Genomic DNA, 16,776 nt, shown 5'->3' with positions numbered 1-16,776 from the left:
CCTCCATACATACACAAAGAAAGGAAAGGAAATGGATAGAGATGGCTTAGCAGTTAAGAGCACTTAACTGCTGTTACAGAAGACCCAGGTTTTGTTCCCGGCACCCACACTGCATAGCTCACAACTACCTGTAACTTCAACTCCAGGAGGACCCTGCACCTCTGGCCTCCATGAACCCCTATACTCATGCACATACCCACACAGAGAAACATAGATACAGATGATTAAAAATAATTTTAAAACTTTAAAAAAAAGGTAATGCCAGGCATGGTGGCGCACACATTTAATCCCAGCACTCAGGAGGCAGAGGCAGGCGGATCTCTGTGAGTTCAAGGCCAACGTGGTCTACATAGTGAGTTCCAGGACAGCTGGGACTACAGGAAGACCCTGTCTCAAAAAGACCAAAAAAAAAAAGTAATATTTTAATGTTCTAATTGCTTTTAATAATGGCTCCTCAACTCTGGAAAAAATGTGTTTTATACATTTAATGAGTGAATTATTTGGTGATTTATATATTAAACTGATTTTGTATGTTTTTGAGACAAGACTTACTGTGTTACTCACACTGGGTTATCCATTCTTACCATTAGTATTCATTGTTCTATCTAGTAGTGTAATACAACAAAAAGAAGAAAAGAAATAAAAGGCACACAGAATTGGAAAAAGGAGATAAAATCATCTTTATTTGCAGAAAACATGATCTAAAGAATTTATAAAAAAGAAGCGTAGATTTAACAACTACAGGGCATAAGGTTTAATTATATTTCTGTATATTAGCAAAGATCACTTGAATACTTAAATGTAGCCAGAGATGGTGACTCAAGTTTGTAATCCTAGCACTGGGAACTTTTCCTAAATTTAAGGCCAAACTGGGCTACCATGTCTGAAAAAAAAAAGAAAAAGAAGCTGAAATTTAAAAACATATCCAAAATAGCCTGGTGTTGTAGCACACACCTTTAATCCCAGCACTCAGAAGATAGAATCAGGCAGATCTCTGAGTTCCAGGCCAGCCTGGCCTACATAGCAAGTTCCAGGTCAGCCAGGGCTAGTGAAACCCCATCTTAAAAAAAGCATCTAGCCAGGCATGGTGGCACACGCCTTTAATCCCAGCACTCAGGAGGCAGAGGCAGGCGGATCTCTGTAAATTCAAGGCCAGTCTGGTCTACATAGTGCGTTCCAGGACAGCTGGGGCTGCATAGAGACCCTGTCTCAGAAAGACCAAAAAAAAAAAAATCTAAGTTAATGTTTACAGTAAGTTAAACAAATTTTACCTGTAAGTATTATGTACTGAAAACTATAAAACACTTCTTGGCAAAACAAAATTCCTATTTTTAAAAGGGGGGGGGCAGGAGAGATAAGAGCGATTACAATCCCTCACCCAACTGTCTTTAGTGAACATAAACTAGCTCCATTTTACATGAAAAGTCCTGTAAAGAGCTGACTTTACTGCTTGATCCTGATTGGTTCATGATATGTATTTTTTCCGCAAGAAGTCAGAGAATAAGACCCTGGCTTGGAGGACAAAACCCTCAGAATATTAAAAAACACAATATATTAGATGCCACTTAAATTGAACGTGATTGGTTGTTTTAATTACCATTTCAGGCCTTACAGATACAGAAATTCTACTCTTTCCAGAACAAGTATGTGTCCTGATAAGGCAGCAGAGATGATGACAAACTTTAGATTCTGACTGCTGAGCTCTTTACTTTTGGTGCATAGTAATTGCCATTTTTGTTTCTTTTCCTTCACAGTTTGGAATTCATCTGATTCATTAGCTTCTCCAATTTGATTGCTAGGGCCATGTTTCCTTTAATCTTCAATTTTCCTGACATAAATGCCATGGTTGGCTTTAGTTTCCCTAGAATGAGAATGAGACGGGGAAAAGCAACATTAGTGCCTAAAGGGACATACTGCTTCAAGAACATACATTATAGAAAGAATTTCCTTCAGTTATAGAAATCTCAGAAGCGTAGAAATTTCTATTACAGTATTGTATATTAGTATCTAGGGAATCCCAGTTCCTGACTTAGATGTTAACAATACCCTACAAGAGGTAATGTAAGAAACAATCAGCAGACGATAATGGCAAAAAGCTAAAGATGCACACGATTTATATATATACTAGTTACAGCACCCTAAAAGAAACATGGCCCTCAAATGAATTCTGGTAAGCAAATACTATTTTAATTTTTAAGTCTGTTATAGCCCATGAAACTTTTAACCATTTCTATTTTAAATAGGAAATCAAATGGAATACAAAATGTATAAAATATTTACAAACGATTACTAAGATGGGCAAGGTGGTACACATCTGTAACCCCAGCACTTGAGAAGCTGAGACAGGAAGATCCCAAGTTCAAAGTCAGCCTGGGCCAAACAGTGATACTGTGTCAAAACAAAATAAACAACCACAAAGACCATGAAAAGTATAGTATTGAGGCTAGAGAGATGGCTCAGTGGTTAACAGCACTGGCTACTCTTGCAGAGGGTCTGGGTTTGATTCCCAGCACCCACATGGCAACTACCAACTATCCATAACTCCAGTTCCAGGGGATCCAACACCATGCTCTTCTGGCCTCTATGGGCATTGCATGACACAGGCACACTTACATATAAGCAGGCAAAACACTCATAGACATAAATTTTTTTAAAAAAAATTTAAGTATACAGGGGCTGGAGAGATGGCTCAGCGGTTAAGAGCACTAGCTGCTCTTGCAGAGGACCCGGGTTCAATTCCCAGCACACACATGGCAGCCACCATTCACACCACCAGTTCCAGGGGATCTGACGCCCTCTTCTGACTTCCAGGGGCACTGAACAACATGGGTGCGCTTATATACATGCAGGCAATACACTCAAGACACAAAGTAAAAACAATATTTTTAAAAATAAATAAAAAGTAAATTGTATAAAGCCAGATATGGTGGCACATACCTTTAATTCTAATACTCTGGAGGCAGTGGCAGGCCAGATCTCTGTAAGATCGAGGCCAGCCTGGCCTTCACAGTGATTTCCAGGACAACTGGGGCTATGAGGAGACCCTGTCTAGGGCAGGCAGAAGGTGTTGACTGGAAAGATGGCTCAACAGGTAAGAGCACTTAAGAGCACTGGCTGATCTTGCAGAGGACCTGAGTTCAGTTCCCAGCACCCACATGGCAGCTAACAACCATTCATAACTCTAGTTCCAGGGGATCCAATGTCCTCTTCTGGCTTCCACAGGCATTGTACAACACAGGTGCTGTTATATACATGCAGGCAAAGGAGTAAAGGAACTTTGCTTTTTTCCCCCTCACTATTTCAGTTCAGTTTGGGACATAGATAAGATTAATAAGAAAACTGAGGCTCAAAGAGGATTTTAACTTGCCCAAGGTCACACAGTTTTTTAAAAATATTTTCATTTTATATATATGAGTGTTTTGCCTGAGTGTATTTAAGTGCAGCACATGTGTGTAATATCTTGGAGGCCAGAAGAGGGCCTCAGTTCCCCCCTCCCCTCTGCCACCGGAACTGGAATTATGGATGGTTGTTAGCCACCACGCAGGTGCTGATAATCAAACCCCAATCCTACAGAAGAGCAATAAATGCTTTTAAACACTGAGCCATCTCTCCAGCCCTGGTAATACAGTTTATACATAGCAGTGCTTCAGTTCTTAGCAGGTATACACAACTGTCACTTATGACTTTATTATATTCAATCAGTTCAGACATTAGTCATATTTCCTAGATAGCACAATATCTGCCTGGTGCATTAGGGGCTCATCCCACCTCTCACCTCTATGACATATGCAGGTTCAAAAACAAAAATGAGAAGTGGGGCCAAAACAAAAAAAAACATGGATAAAAGCAATCTGAAGGAAATAGGAAATGCAAGTGCTCAGAGACTGAAAAAAAAACAGTTATCAAGAACAGTGTGAGAGAGGTGAGAAGAGGCTGAGCAAGGAGAGGCAGCAGAACAGGACTGGTGATGACAGAAGAAAGTGAGGGGGCAGGGGAGGGTGAGGCAGAGGAAAAGAGCAGAAGGCGGCAAACCAGAGTAAGCTTTTGGAAACCAAAATGATTCACAGTATTGAAATGCAATAGAAAGCTAAGAAGGTGAGTCAATCCAGAAGTAAAACAAGTTCTACAAGGATAAGTGCAATAGAGAGGGTGGTGATTAAATCAAGACTTTATCTTCAGAAAATGAGACCAGAGAAAATAGAACTTTTTTAGGGCCTACCAAGTATCTAGGAAAGTATCCTAGGAAAAACACATACATAATCTATACTATAATGTGTGAAATCAGCTTTTTTTTTTTTTTGTCTTTTTGAGACAGGGTCTCCCTGTAGCCCCAGCTGTCCTGGAACTCACTATGTAGACCAGGCTGGCCTTGAACTCACAGAGATCCACCTGCCTCTACCTCCCAAGTGCTGGGATTAAAGGCATGCACCACCATGCCATCTACATTTTAAAACCTATGAAAGTAGGGGCTGGAGAGATGGCTCAGCGGTTAAGTGCACTGGCTGCTCTTTCAGAGGACCAGGGTTCAATTCCCAGCACCCACATGGCAGCTAACAATCATCCGTAACTCCAGTTCCAGGGGAATCTAATGCCCTCTTCTGACCTCTGTGGGCATTGCCCAATATGGGTGCACTTACATGTATGTAGGTAATACACTCAACTCATACACATAAAATAAAAATAATCAAATATTTTTAAAAGTTATGAAAGTTGGACTGGAGAGATGGCTCAGCGGTTAAGAGCACTGACTGCCCTTGCAGAGGATCTGAGTTCGATTCCCAGCACCTACATGGCAGTTACGAACCGTCCTTAACTCCAGTTCCAGGGGAATCCGAAGTGCTCTTCTTACCTCCACGGCATTGCACGACACGGGTGCTCACACACAAATACACTCATCCACATAAAAAATATAAATAATAAAATATATGTATTTTTAAAAGTTATAAAAGTAGCCTTTAGTCCTAGCTCTTGGGAGAGGCAGGTGGATGGAGCTCTGTGAGTTCCAGGCCAGCCAGGGCTACATAGTAAGACACTATTACAAAGAAAAAAACAAAACAAAAAACTAGAAGGGAGTTATCTGGGAAGAGAGATGAGTGAGTGAGGGGGAGCCAAGAAAGGGTAATGGAGTGGAATATGACCAAAGTACCCGGTATATGTGAATGAATGTTATAAGGAAACCCATTAGATGGAGCAATGGCTTTGAAATTCTGAGCGAAAATGAATTTTAACTCAGAAGTCAGCCAAATAAGCAAAAGTGCTGATAGAATAAGAATAGTTGAGACAACAAAAAAGACTAATGTATCCATCCTCCTGCAATGGCTGGAGAATGTGTACCCATCACAAGGAGAATGAAACCCCGAGAATGAGGAAACCCAGGAAATACAGTCAATGTTGAAAAGAATTCCAGAAATTCCTAGGATACTATCTGTGCAGAGGCTTGAGGCACTCACAGTTTAGACCATAACATGAAAACAAAGGGCTCTAGGAAAAAATGGACTACAAGTTTTCACAACAGAGGAAACTGCATGGAGAAGTTATTGGGAAAATTTAGGAAGACTTCGCCAAGTGCTGTGGGCAGAATGTTTGTACCCCCAACTTCATCTATTGAAGCCCTAACCCCTACTGTGATGCTATTAGAGAGTGGGACGTTTGGAAAGTAAGCTTGGATGAACACATGACGGTAGCAACTTCACAATGAGACAGTGCTCTTACAGAATGAGTAAAGATCCAGTGGCATTTATCTATAATGCTGCATAAAATGATCCTGTCTAGTTTCAAAATATTTTTCACCCAAAAGGAAAACATGAATTCAGCATTAGCAACTCCTCCTCCCTTCAGACCCTGAGAAACACTAATCATCTTTCTATCTCTGTGGATTTACTACCTATTTTAGATATTTTATATAAAGGATTTATACAATACATGATCTTTCGAGTTTGGCTTCTTTTACTCAGCATGTCTTCAGTGTTCATCTATGTGTGTTATGTGTGTTAACTCACACATCTGTAAGTTTAACAAAACTGATCTTCGATAATGGTAGCATGATTATCCCAATGAGGGAATAAAACAGTCTATTCAACAAATGATATTCGGGTAACTATTCACATGCAAAAGAATGAAGCTGGACCCTGCCTCATAGGATATACAAAACTTAACTCCGAATGAATAATCAGCAGGCAAGATGGCTCAACAGATAAAGGCTCTGGCCCTGCAAGCCTAGTGACTTGAGTTCAATACCCAGACCCTACATAAAGTGGAAGGAGAGAAAAGAATCCACGAAGGTGTCCTCTGCCCTCACAAGAGTGCTATAGGCATGCATACACACAAAAATTAAAAACTCAAAATAAATTACAACTCTAAATGGGAGAGTTAAAGTTTTAAAGTCCTAGAAGAAAATACAGGAGTGTTGTGGATTGAAATGAGAAATGTGTTTGAATATATGGTCCCCAGTTGGTGGCACTGTTTGGGGTAAGTTATGGAACTTGCTGGAGGCTTTGGGGGTTTACAGCCTCATTCCACTTCCAATTCACTCTGCTTCCTGTGTGCTGTTGAAATGAGATATCTCATCTTTGGGCCATGTGCATGCTGTCTTCCCTGCCATTATGAGCTCTTCCTCTGGAACTGTAAGCCAAAATAAACTCTTCCTTCTATAAATGGTCTTGGTCATCGTGTTTTATCACAGCAACAGAAAAGTAATATGCTTCCCTATCCTTTCTGCTGTGCCAGTGATTCATGAATGGTTTGGGCTAAATCGTTGCCTCTGCCTCCCAAGTGCTGGGATTAAAGGCGTGCACCACCACATCCAGGCCCAGTCATGGTATTTTATAATGTAGAACCCTGAGACCCTCTTCATTCACCCGCTACCCCCCCAATCCCTCCAGACCCCCACTAATTGCTTTTTGAGCTTCTGTAAAATGCTTGGCTGCTGCTTTAGACATGCCTAGACATACCCTGGCAATGCCCTGACCCCCGCCTGCTATTCCCCACCCCCCTTCCAGGAAGGGACCTGTGTTGGCCAGGTCCCACTGACCTCTACTAGCCTCTGCAACACCATCCTCCTGGCCCCACAGGTAACAATCAGCACATTCCACAGCCCTGAGAATGGCACCTACCAATAAGAAACTTCCAGGGCTGCATCTTATACATCCAATTGGTTTAAAATTATGTTGGCGCGCGCGGGCTCCTTGAACCAATGAAAATGTATCTTCGGTATCTCCCCCCACCTTTTGTCTAAAACCTATAAAAGGCTCCACTCTCCCTTACTCTGGGCTCTCAGCACGGATCTGTTAAGTTGGTGAGGTCTGAGAGCCCGAGCTTAAGCCCGAATAAACCATAAACCTTTGCTTTTGCATTTTGGTGTGTTGGGTCCTCAGTGGTCTTTTTGGGGTCCAGTGGATGGGGTACAACAATAACAGCTGCAAATAACTAACCAATACAAGATGTGTGAAGGTTTGAGTGAGAATGTTCCCCTAAGACTCCAAGTATTGGGATACCTGGTCCCCAGTTCATAGTGCTGTCTGAGGAGAGTCATGGAACCTTTAGAGGATGTGGCCATGCTGGAAGAAGCATGTCTCTGGGGTGGGCTTTGAGAGTTCTTAAGCCTTGCTGGATTTCCAGTTTTGCCCTGTTTCTTGTGCCTGTTTGAAGATGTGAGTGCTCAGCTTTCTGCTCCTGCCACCTCCTGCCACCATGCTTTCCTTGCCATTTTGGACTCTCCCTTCAGAAGTGTAAGCGAAATAAATTTTCCTTCTACAGCTAGCCTTGGTCATGATGTTTTATCAGAGCAACAGGAAAATAACTAATATAAGGGGTAAATCTTTAGTTTGGCAAGGTATGACAATAAAGCATAAATAACAAAAAAGACAAATTTTGACTCTTAGAAAAATAAAATATTTACTTCAAAATATATGATCAAGAAAGTGAAAAAGGGGGCTAGAGAGATGGTTCAAGAGTTAACTACTGGTTGCTCTTGCAGAGGACCTGGGTTCAATTCCCAGTACCCACATGGAGGCTAACAACTCCAGTTCCCAGGAATCCAACACTCTCTTCTAACCTCCAGGGTCACTGCATGACATGGGAACACTTATCTACATATAAGCAATACACTTATATACATAAAATAAAAATAATAAAATATTTTTAAAAGATTAAAATAAAATGTTTTTTTTTTAAGTCAAAAAAGCAACCCATGAAAAAAACTAGCAAAACTATTTGCATATTGGGGGGGGAGGTATGGATGAGGAGGGGGTCTGGATGTGAGTGGGAAATATTGTATAAAATTTTAAAAGCTCAATTTAAAAAAAGTTTTAAAAAAACTATTTGAATATAATGTACCTAAAAATATATCAAGAATTTTTAAAATTCATAAACAATACTGAATATAGTGACCCACACCTTTAATCCCAGCAGATAGATCTCACCAGGGTTACAAAATGAGACCCTGACTCAAAAACAACAAGCTGGGCATGGTGGGACATGTTTTTAATCCCAGCACTCTCAGCATTGAAGACACAGGCAGGCAGATCTCTGTAAGTTCAAGGCCAGCTTGGTCTACATAGTGAGTTCTAAACCAGCTGGGGCTATAGGAAGATCCTGTCTCAAAAAACAAAAACAATTAAAAAAATTTTTTAATTGAAAAAACTTCAGCAATGAGAATGAACTAAGCTTATACATGAATTTCAAAAGTCAAATGCAAGAAATTATGACTTTTATTCCACCTATAAGAACTGAATGAAAAAAGAGAAAGTAATTGTGTTTGGATAGCCAGGAATTAGATAGAAACAGGGACTGACTACAAAGAATTTTCTGGAATAACAGAAGTAATCTCAAAGTAGACCTTAGAGGTAGCTGACTAACTCTATTTCCAAAAGTCATTGTTTGTTTATTACAAGAAGTTGTATATACAAGGTATAAATTTTATCTTAATGATACTGTTTGGGGGGGACTTTCAAAAAAAGCTATTGAGCACAATGCAGTAGTGTATGGTGTGGTGGAGGTGTGCGTGTGGGTGGGTAGGTGTGGGTGTATCCCCTCTCAGATATAGTAGTATACATTTTCTTCTTTTTTTCTTTAAGAGATGAAGATCTCACTATGTTGTCCATACCGGCCAGAAACTGCTAGGCTGAAGCAATCCCCCTGCCTCAACCTCTCGAGTAGCTGAGACAACAGGTACATGCCACTGAACTTATTGCTTCACCATACGGTGGCCTCTACTGGCTAAAAAGAGAGCTCAGTTACTTTAAAGTTTTGTATTTATATTGTATGCCACTATATAGAAATGGCTATGATCTCTAAAAAGAAACTCCTTAGGTTCTGAGGTCTAAATTGTACCCATATAAAGGAAAGGCCTTCAGAGGAAGAGCACCTGTTCCCTGGCTAAACCGCAGCTATCTACAAAATGCACCTCACTACTCATGATTTGGGGAAATACTCATCTACTTGGCTGATTCCCTCTAGTCAATGCAAAAATGTATTTATAGAAAGAGACAGTTCACTGTGTCATTTACTCTACATGAGGAAAAGATAAAGAAGCCATTGAGCCAGAGTGATGGTGCCTGTACCACTAAGCTGCTAGAGGATTAGTTCAAGGTCACCATGTAGATAGCTTTAGTGTTAACTTGTCACACCTTGGTGAAGGGGGCCTCAACTGGGGAATTGCCTCTATTGGACTGGCCTGTGGCCATATCTGTGGGGCATTTTCTTGATTGTTGAGTAATGTGGGAGGGTTGAGTGATGTGGGAGGGCCCAGCCCACTGTGGGCAGTGTCACCCCTGGGCAGGTGGGCCTGTATTGTATATAATAAAGCAGGTTGAGCATAGGCCAAGGCAGCAAGCCAGTAAGCAGTATTCCTCCATGGCCTGTGCTTCAGTTCCTGCCTCCAAGTTCCTGCCCTGGGTTCCTACCTTGGGCTCCCTGATGAACTGTGACCCAGAGATGTAAGCTGAATAAACCCTTTCCTCCCCAGGTTGGTATTGGTCAGTGTTTTATCACAGCAATAGAGAAGCTAACCAAGACAGTCACTGTGGTGGTTTGAATGTGAATGTCCCCCATAGGCTCCAAATATTAGAATACTTGGTCAGTTGGAGGTACTGCTTGGGGAGGGTCATGGAACCTCTAGGTGGCATGGCCTTGCTGGAGGAAGCACATCACTGAGGGCAGACTTTGAGAGTTCATAGTCCCTCCTACTTGTAGTATCTCTGTTTCCTCTGCATGCTTGAAGTTATAAGTGCACAGCTTTCTGCTCTGGCTACCTCCTGCCATTTCTCCCCACCATGATGAACTGTTATCCCTCTGGAACCAATAAGCTCTTCCTCCTATAAGTTGCCTTGGTCATTTTAGTGATTTATTTTTATTTTATGTGTTATGAGCGTTTTGCCTGCATGTATGAAATTACACCTGTGTCTTGCAATGCGTGCAAAGACCAGAAAAGGGCATTAGATCCCCTGGAACTAGAGTTACTGACTGTTAGCCACCAATGTGGGTGCTGGGAACTGAATACGGGTCCTCTGCAAGAGTAGCCAGTGCTCCAACCCCAGGTGCTTTATCACATCAACAGAAAAATAAGTAATACAGTCTTCTTTAGCTATGTAGTTTGTAGGCCAGTTTGCACTACATGAAATGAAACAAAGAAGTCATTGATTAGAAGGACAGTCAGAACAGGAAAATAATTGTGAGCAAGAAGGACTGGCAAGACAGCTCAGTGGGTAAAGGTGCCTGCTGTGTAAGCCTGACAACCTGAGTTCAATCCCCAGGACCCACACAAAGTTGGAAGGAGAGATCAATGCCACAGTTGTCTGTTCTCTGACCTCTATATATACACTGTGGCATGTACATGCTCCCCTTTCATGACATTTTGTGTCTGTGTGTGTGTGTGTGTGTGTGTGTGTGTATCTATACACACACAATAAATAAATAAATAAATAAATAAATAAATAAATAAATAAATAAAGTTTTTGTTTTTTTGTTTTTTAGAGACAGGGTGTCCCTATAGCCCAAGCTAGCCTGGAACTCACTGTGTAAACCAGGCTGGCCTTGAATTCACAGAGATCTACCTGCCTCTACCTCCCAAGTGCTGGGATCAAAAGTGCACACCACCACGCTGGCCATTTATTTTGTTTTTTTGAGACAAGATCTCAACTATATGGCCAGTATGGCCTCAGACTCATTACAGAGGGCCTTAAATTCACAATCCTCCTGCCTCTGCCTCTCAGGTGCTGGGATTATAAGTATGTACTACCATGAACAGCAACAATACATTTTTTTAAAACTTTTATTTTGGTCTTTTTGAGACAGGGTCTCTGTGTAGCCCTGGCTGGCCTGGAATTCGCTATGTAGACCAGGCTGGCCTCACACTCACAGAGATCCGCCTGCTTCTGCCTCCCGAGTGTTCGAATTAAAGGTGTGTGCCACTAAGCCCGGCTCTTACAAAACATGTTAAAAACTATTATTTTTATTCTATGTGTATAAGTGTATTGCTTGCATGTATTTAACTGAACCCATGTCATGGAATGCCCACAGAGGTCAGAAAAGGGCATCAGATCCCCTGGAACTGGAGTCATGGACAGTTGTTAGCTGCCATTTGAGTGCTTGAGAACTGAACCCAGGACCTCTATAAGAGCAGCCAGCGCTCTTTTTGCTAAGCCATCTCTGCAGCCCCACATTTTTATTTTGCTTTGTTTAAAAAAAGTTATTATGATGTATTTTGTGAGGCAGGTTTACAACATTACAAGTTTTTTTGTTTTTTGTCTTTTTTGAGACAGGGTCTCAAAAAGGACAAAAAAAAAAAAAAAAGATCTTAATTTAAAAAATTTTTATGATTCCTAGTTACCAAGCATTGATTGAGCATTTATTGTGCCCAAAACACTGTTTAATGTCTATGAAGAAATAAGTTTAGAAACCAAACTACTATAAATGACTAAAAAGTTACAAGAATTCATTAACTTAAAAGATATCATAAAGCCGGGCGTGGTGGCACACACCTTTAATCCCAGCACTTGGGAGGCAGAGGCAGGCAGATCTTTGTGAGTTCAAGGCCAGCCTGGTCTACATAGTGAGTTCCAGGACAACTGGGGCTACAGAGAGACCCCGTCTCAAAAAAAAAAAAAAAAAAAAAATCTATAATGTGAAATATGAAAAGTTTATCAGGGGCTGGAGGATGGCTCATCGGTAAAGAACACTGGTTGTTATTGCAGAAGACCCAGGTTCGAATCCCAGCACCCACATGGCAGCTAACAACTGTCCGTAACTCCAGTCCCAGGGGATCTGACAGCCTCTTCTGACCTCTGTGGGCACTGCACTTACCTACATGCAAGCAATACATGCATACACATAAAAAAAAAAAAAGTTTATCAAATGGTAGTGATGATATAATTTTTATTTTATAAGCGTATACATTTACAGATATGAGTATCTGTATATAAGATGCTAATCCAAATTAATTAATGGTTATCTTTCAGTGATAGAGTAAAAAATAATTGTGTTTTTTCCCTTAGGCATATTTTCTAATCTATTCAATGGCTATTTAACACTACTATAAAAGTTAAAGAAGGTTGGGGCTGGAGAGATGGCTCAGCAGTTAAGAGCACTGATTGTGCTTGCAGAGGACCTGGGTCCGGTTCCCAGCACCCAGATGGTGGCTACGAACTGTCCTAACTCCAGTTCCAGGGGAATCTGAAGCCCTCTTCTGACCTTTGCAGCATTGTATGACACGGGTATACTCACATACATGCAGGCAATACACTCATACACACAAAATAAAAATAATTTTTTTTTTAAATGAACCTCAGCCAGGCGTTGTGGCGCATGCCTTTAATCCCAGCACTTGGGAGGCAGAGGTAGGCGGATCTCTGTGAGTTCAAGGCCAGCCTGTTCTACATAGTGAGTTCCAGGGCAGCTGGCTACAGGGAGTCCCTGTCTCAAAAAGACCAAAAAAATAAAAGAAAAAAGTCAAAGAAGGTAAACAGATAGCTTCCTAGGTAAGAGTGCTTGCTGTACAAGTATGAAGACCTGAATTTGAACCCCCAGCACCTGCATGAAAAGCTGGGCATGTTTAGGCAGATGCCTGTAACCCCAGTGCTGTGGGTGGCAGAGACAGAAAATCATTGGCTGCCAATCTAGCTCCAGGTTCAGTGAGAGACCCTGTCTGAAGTGAATATGGCAGAGAATAGTAAGCCAGAAAACCAGATGTGCTCATCTGGCCTCTGCATGTGCATGCATGGTTAGGCATATGCACCTGCACATACATATGCATAGACCACACACAAAAAATTAAAGAAACTTTGGTCCTGGGCTGGAGAGATGGCTCAGTGGTTAAGAACACTTGGTTGTTCTTGCAGAAGACCCGGGTTCAAATCCCAGCACCCACATGGCAGCTAACAACAGTCTAACTCCAGTCCCAGGGGATTCGACAGCCTCTTCTGACCTCTGCGGGCATTGCGCGACATGGGTGCACTTACCTACATGCAGGCAATACACGCATACATATAAAATAAAAATAATAAAATGTTTTAAAAAAAGAGAAACTTTGGTTCTTAGGACACTATATACAGATTGGCTCATAAACAACGTAGGCCACTAGCATCCTTGATTAGAACTGGAAAGCAAGATGCAGCACTGAATACACTGTAATCCTGTTTAACAAGATTAAAACTGAACAAAAGTATGAATAACACTTTATAATTCATGCATGACATAAAAGACACTTAGGTTAGGACATTATAATGCCACAGTTGGGAGCACTGCTGCTAATGTTTCAGAATTTGTGTTAACTTTGCAGTTTGAATAGTACTCTAGAAGAAAATAGAGCAAATCATCTTTAAAATTTTTCTGGCACTGTCAGAGCTAAATGGGCACAATATAAAATCATGCAAAAGAGATTCCCTGAGCTAGAGATCCCGCAGAAACAGGGCACTAGGCCACCACATAGTTCTTGGTACCTGTTTCCTATTATGGCATCTAGCAAGGCTGAAGCATGACTTTTCTTTTTTTTGAACAGGGTCTCCTCACAGCCCTAGCTGGCCTGGAACTCACTATGTAGACCAGATGGCCTTGATCTCACAGAGATCTGCCTGCGTCTGCCTCCCGAGTGCTGGGATTAAAGATGTGCACCACCACACCTGGCCAGCTTTACTTTTAATAAGTGAGCTACTGCTGACTTCTGAGCCTCGACTGACCATACTATTGAAAGTACAGTATCTTAGTTCAGATAGAATGAAGCCTAATAGAATTCTTTTGAATTATCCCTCTGTTCCCAACATTATATTATTAGCTTCTCAATGACAAAAAAAAAAAAAAAAATCCAACAACAATTTTCCATTTGTCAGAGGAGGCAGAAGTGGTAAGACTAGGAACAGCCATCCCAAGACTAGATGCTCTTCAAAATAAAGAGCGCCCACATTCCATAAGAGCATTTATGACCTTTGATTATTTGGAAAAAAATAAAGCAAAATATCCAGAAATTTCTGTAAAAAACAAGTGAACTAAGGAGACTGAAAACTTACCTGAAAACATTTTGACAAAATCATCTGTGGTCATACTCATCACCACGTCGGCCTGACTGGCGGGCTCTCCTTGTCCAACATTCCCACCCTTACTTTTCAGATCAAGAAACCACATACCACCATCTTCACCTACACAAAACAAAGATAAGGAAATAAAGTTCATTGCTACGACAGTTTCAACAATCAAAAGGCTGTCTGTCCCTTAAAATCCTCAGGCCTCTATCAATCAAACTCAGTAAGCATTTACTAAGCACTTATATTCTGAAGTGTGCTAGGCTTCTGAAGACCCTTCAATAAAAAAGAAAAACAAGGCTCTTCTTACCAGAGGAAATAGAAGGTTATGGAGGTATGCTAATAAAGGACAGGAAACCTGGAGGAGTGAGATGCATATAGAAATCAGAACGATGGTTATGAGAGACAGAGGCAAAGGAAAATGGGCTGCTAGTGCTTATTGGATATACTTCAGCAGGGGATCACAAAACCTTCTGGAGATGGACAGTGGTCAAGAAAGGCAGAAAGGCTATTAAGGAAGAGACCAAAATGGAGGAAGGAAGAAGGAAGGAGTGGTCACCAGCCTCAGATCTTGCAGTGTAGCTGTAGGTAAGAATGGAAAATACCCACTAGTGGCACGGATATCATCTAGGACCCTGGTCAAACAAATTCTGTGGAACAACAACAACAAAAAAAAAATAAGAGTGAGCAGAGTATATTCAGGAGAGTGAGTTACAGATAAAAATAAGTTTGGCTCTGAAAAAGATAGGGAGTGTAAGGTTTAGGACCATCACTGCATTCTGTTCTGAAGACAGAACAGAGCTGAGAACATCAACTGTAGGGAAAGAGGCTGCAGGAAGAAGAACCTGAAGAGAAGGCACAGTTAACACACAGTTCTTGAGAGAGTCAGAGGAAAAAGGGCCTAGAACTTTGATACTGAATGTATCCTCCATGCTGTGTAGTACAGTTACCACCTGTCAGAAATGCAGAATCACAGACCCATCCCAGACCTACTGGATCAGACTCTACATCTGAGGAAGAGTCTAGGTACAATCAGTAAAGCTTGGGATGCACTGATGGAAAGCTATGTTGTCTGTTCCCCTGGGAGGTAAAGAAGGGCCTTTAACTACTGGTTTACATCTGAAGTTGAAGCCATTGGTTTATATCTGAAGTTAAAGCCATTGCTATCTTCAGCTTTCCAAGGTTTAAAATAATTGGCTGTGGAAAATGAGGCAGTAAGCTGAAAACCAAGAAATTTAAGGTGCTGCTCAGACCCCATTTGAAGAGGGAAAATAATGAATCTCTACTCACTAGTCCAGATCCACCAGGTGATAATTTTTCTTTTCTTTTTCTTTTCTTTTTTGGTCCAGCATGATACAACTCTGGGGCAGCTAGGTAGTTTGATCAGGTAGTTTGATTTGTCCAGCTATCCAGGTGACTGCTAGTAAAAGCTGGTTTCTTCCAAAGAAAACCCCACTTAGGTCACAAAAGCCCCAGATCATCAGACACAATCTTTACCTGAGAGTTCAAACTGATAGACTGCTTGCGTGGCTTTAACAACATCATCACTGAGAGAGTCCTTAACAATTCTAAATGTTTCTTCCACAGCTCCAGAATGGGATTTTGGTGGTGGCTGTGGCTTCTCTTTTTTTAGTTCTGGCACAGGATCTGTAAAATATTATTAAAATAAATAGCCTTAAAACCTTGGCCACACACAAAATTAGCAAAACAGAGTTGTTACCAAATAGCCCTATTTGACCAAATGATTTTAAATGTACTAAATGACATCTTAAAACATAAATCTAACTGATAGAAAAACAGTCAAACATCAGTTATGACTCTAAGTTTTATTCTCTAAGTAAAATCCAACTTTCAAATCAAGGTCACAACAACAAAACAAACTATTAAACAATACAATGTTTATCAAAGCAACTACAGTTTTAGGGATATTAATCACCCATCTCAGTTATAAGACCAAATGAGTAAAAAAGATAGAGATCTAGGGGGTTGGGGATTTAGCTCAGTGGTAGAGCGCTTGCCTAGCAAGAGCAAGGCCCTGGTTTCAGTCCTCAGCTCCGGAAAAAAAAGAAATAGAGATCTAAATACCTGTTGTGTAATCAGTAGAGCCAAATAATAATAGTAATAATAGTAATAATACTTTGCCTTGTTTGAAAAAGCATTTTAGTATAACTAAACATATACAATTCAAGAATGAATTAAAAAGAAATGAGACAGGTTTTAAAATGGCAACAGAATGCTCAACAACTCTCCCAAGGTTACATTACAG

At 40.9% G+C, this 16,776-nt stretch overlaps 1 protein-coding gene across 1 annotated transcript in view; it reads right to left on the bottom strand.

Moving 5' to 3' along the window:
• Positions 1–1,493: 1,493 nt before the first annotated feature.
• Positions 1,494–16,776, bottom strand: part of Hsdl2 (hydroxysteroid dehydrogenase like 2) — a 52,455-nt gene continuing 37,172 nt past the window's right edge. Inside the window, exons 9-11 of the mRNA XM_008831133.3 lie at positions 16,008–16,157; positions 14,499–14,627; positions 1,494–1,861 (exon numbers count right to left, since the gene is read on the bottom strand). Of these exons, the coding sequence (XP_008829355.1) occupies positions 1,749–1,861; positions 14,499–14,627; positions 16,008–16,157 (392 nt within the window). The 3' untranslated portion in view covers positions 1,494–1,748. The remainder of the gene's footprint in view (positions 1,862–14,498; positions 14,628–16,007; positions 16,158–16,776) is intronic.

This window comes from Nannospalax galili, unplaced genomic scaffold, assembly GCF_000622305.1.
Source record: "Nannospalax galili isolate Female #2095 unplaced genomic scaffold, S.galili_v1.0 scaffold1255, whole genome shotgun sequence".
In the NCBI taxonomy this organism is placed as follows: domain Eukaryota; kingdom Metazoa; phylum Chordata; class Mammalia; order Rodentia; family Spalacidae; genus Nannospalax; species Nannospalax galili.
This window is presented reverse-complemented; position numbering and strand designations above follow the sequence as displayed.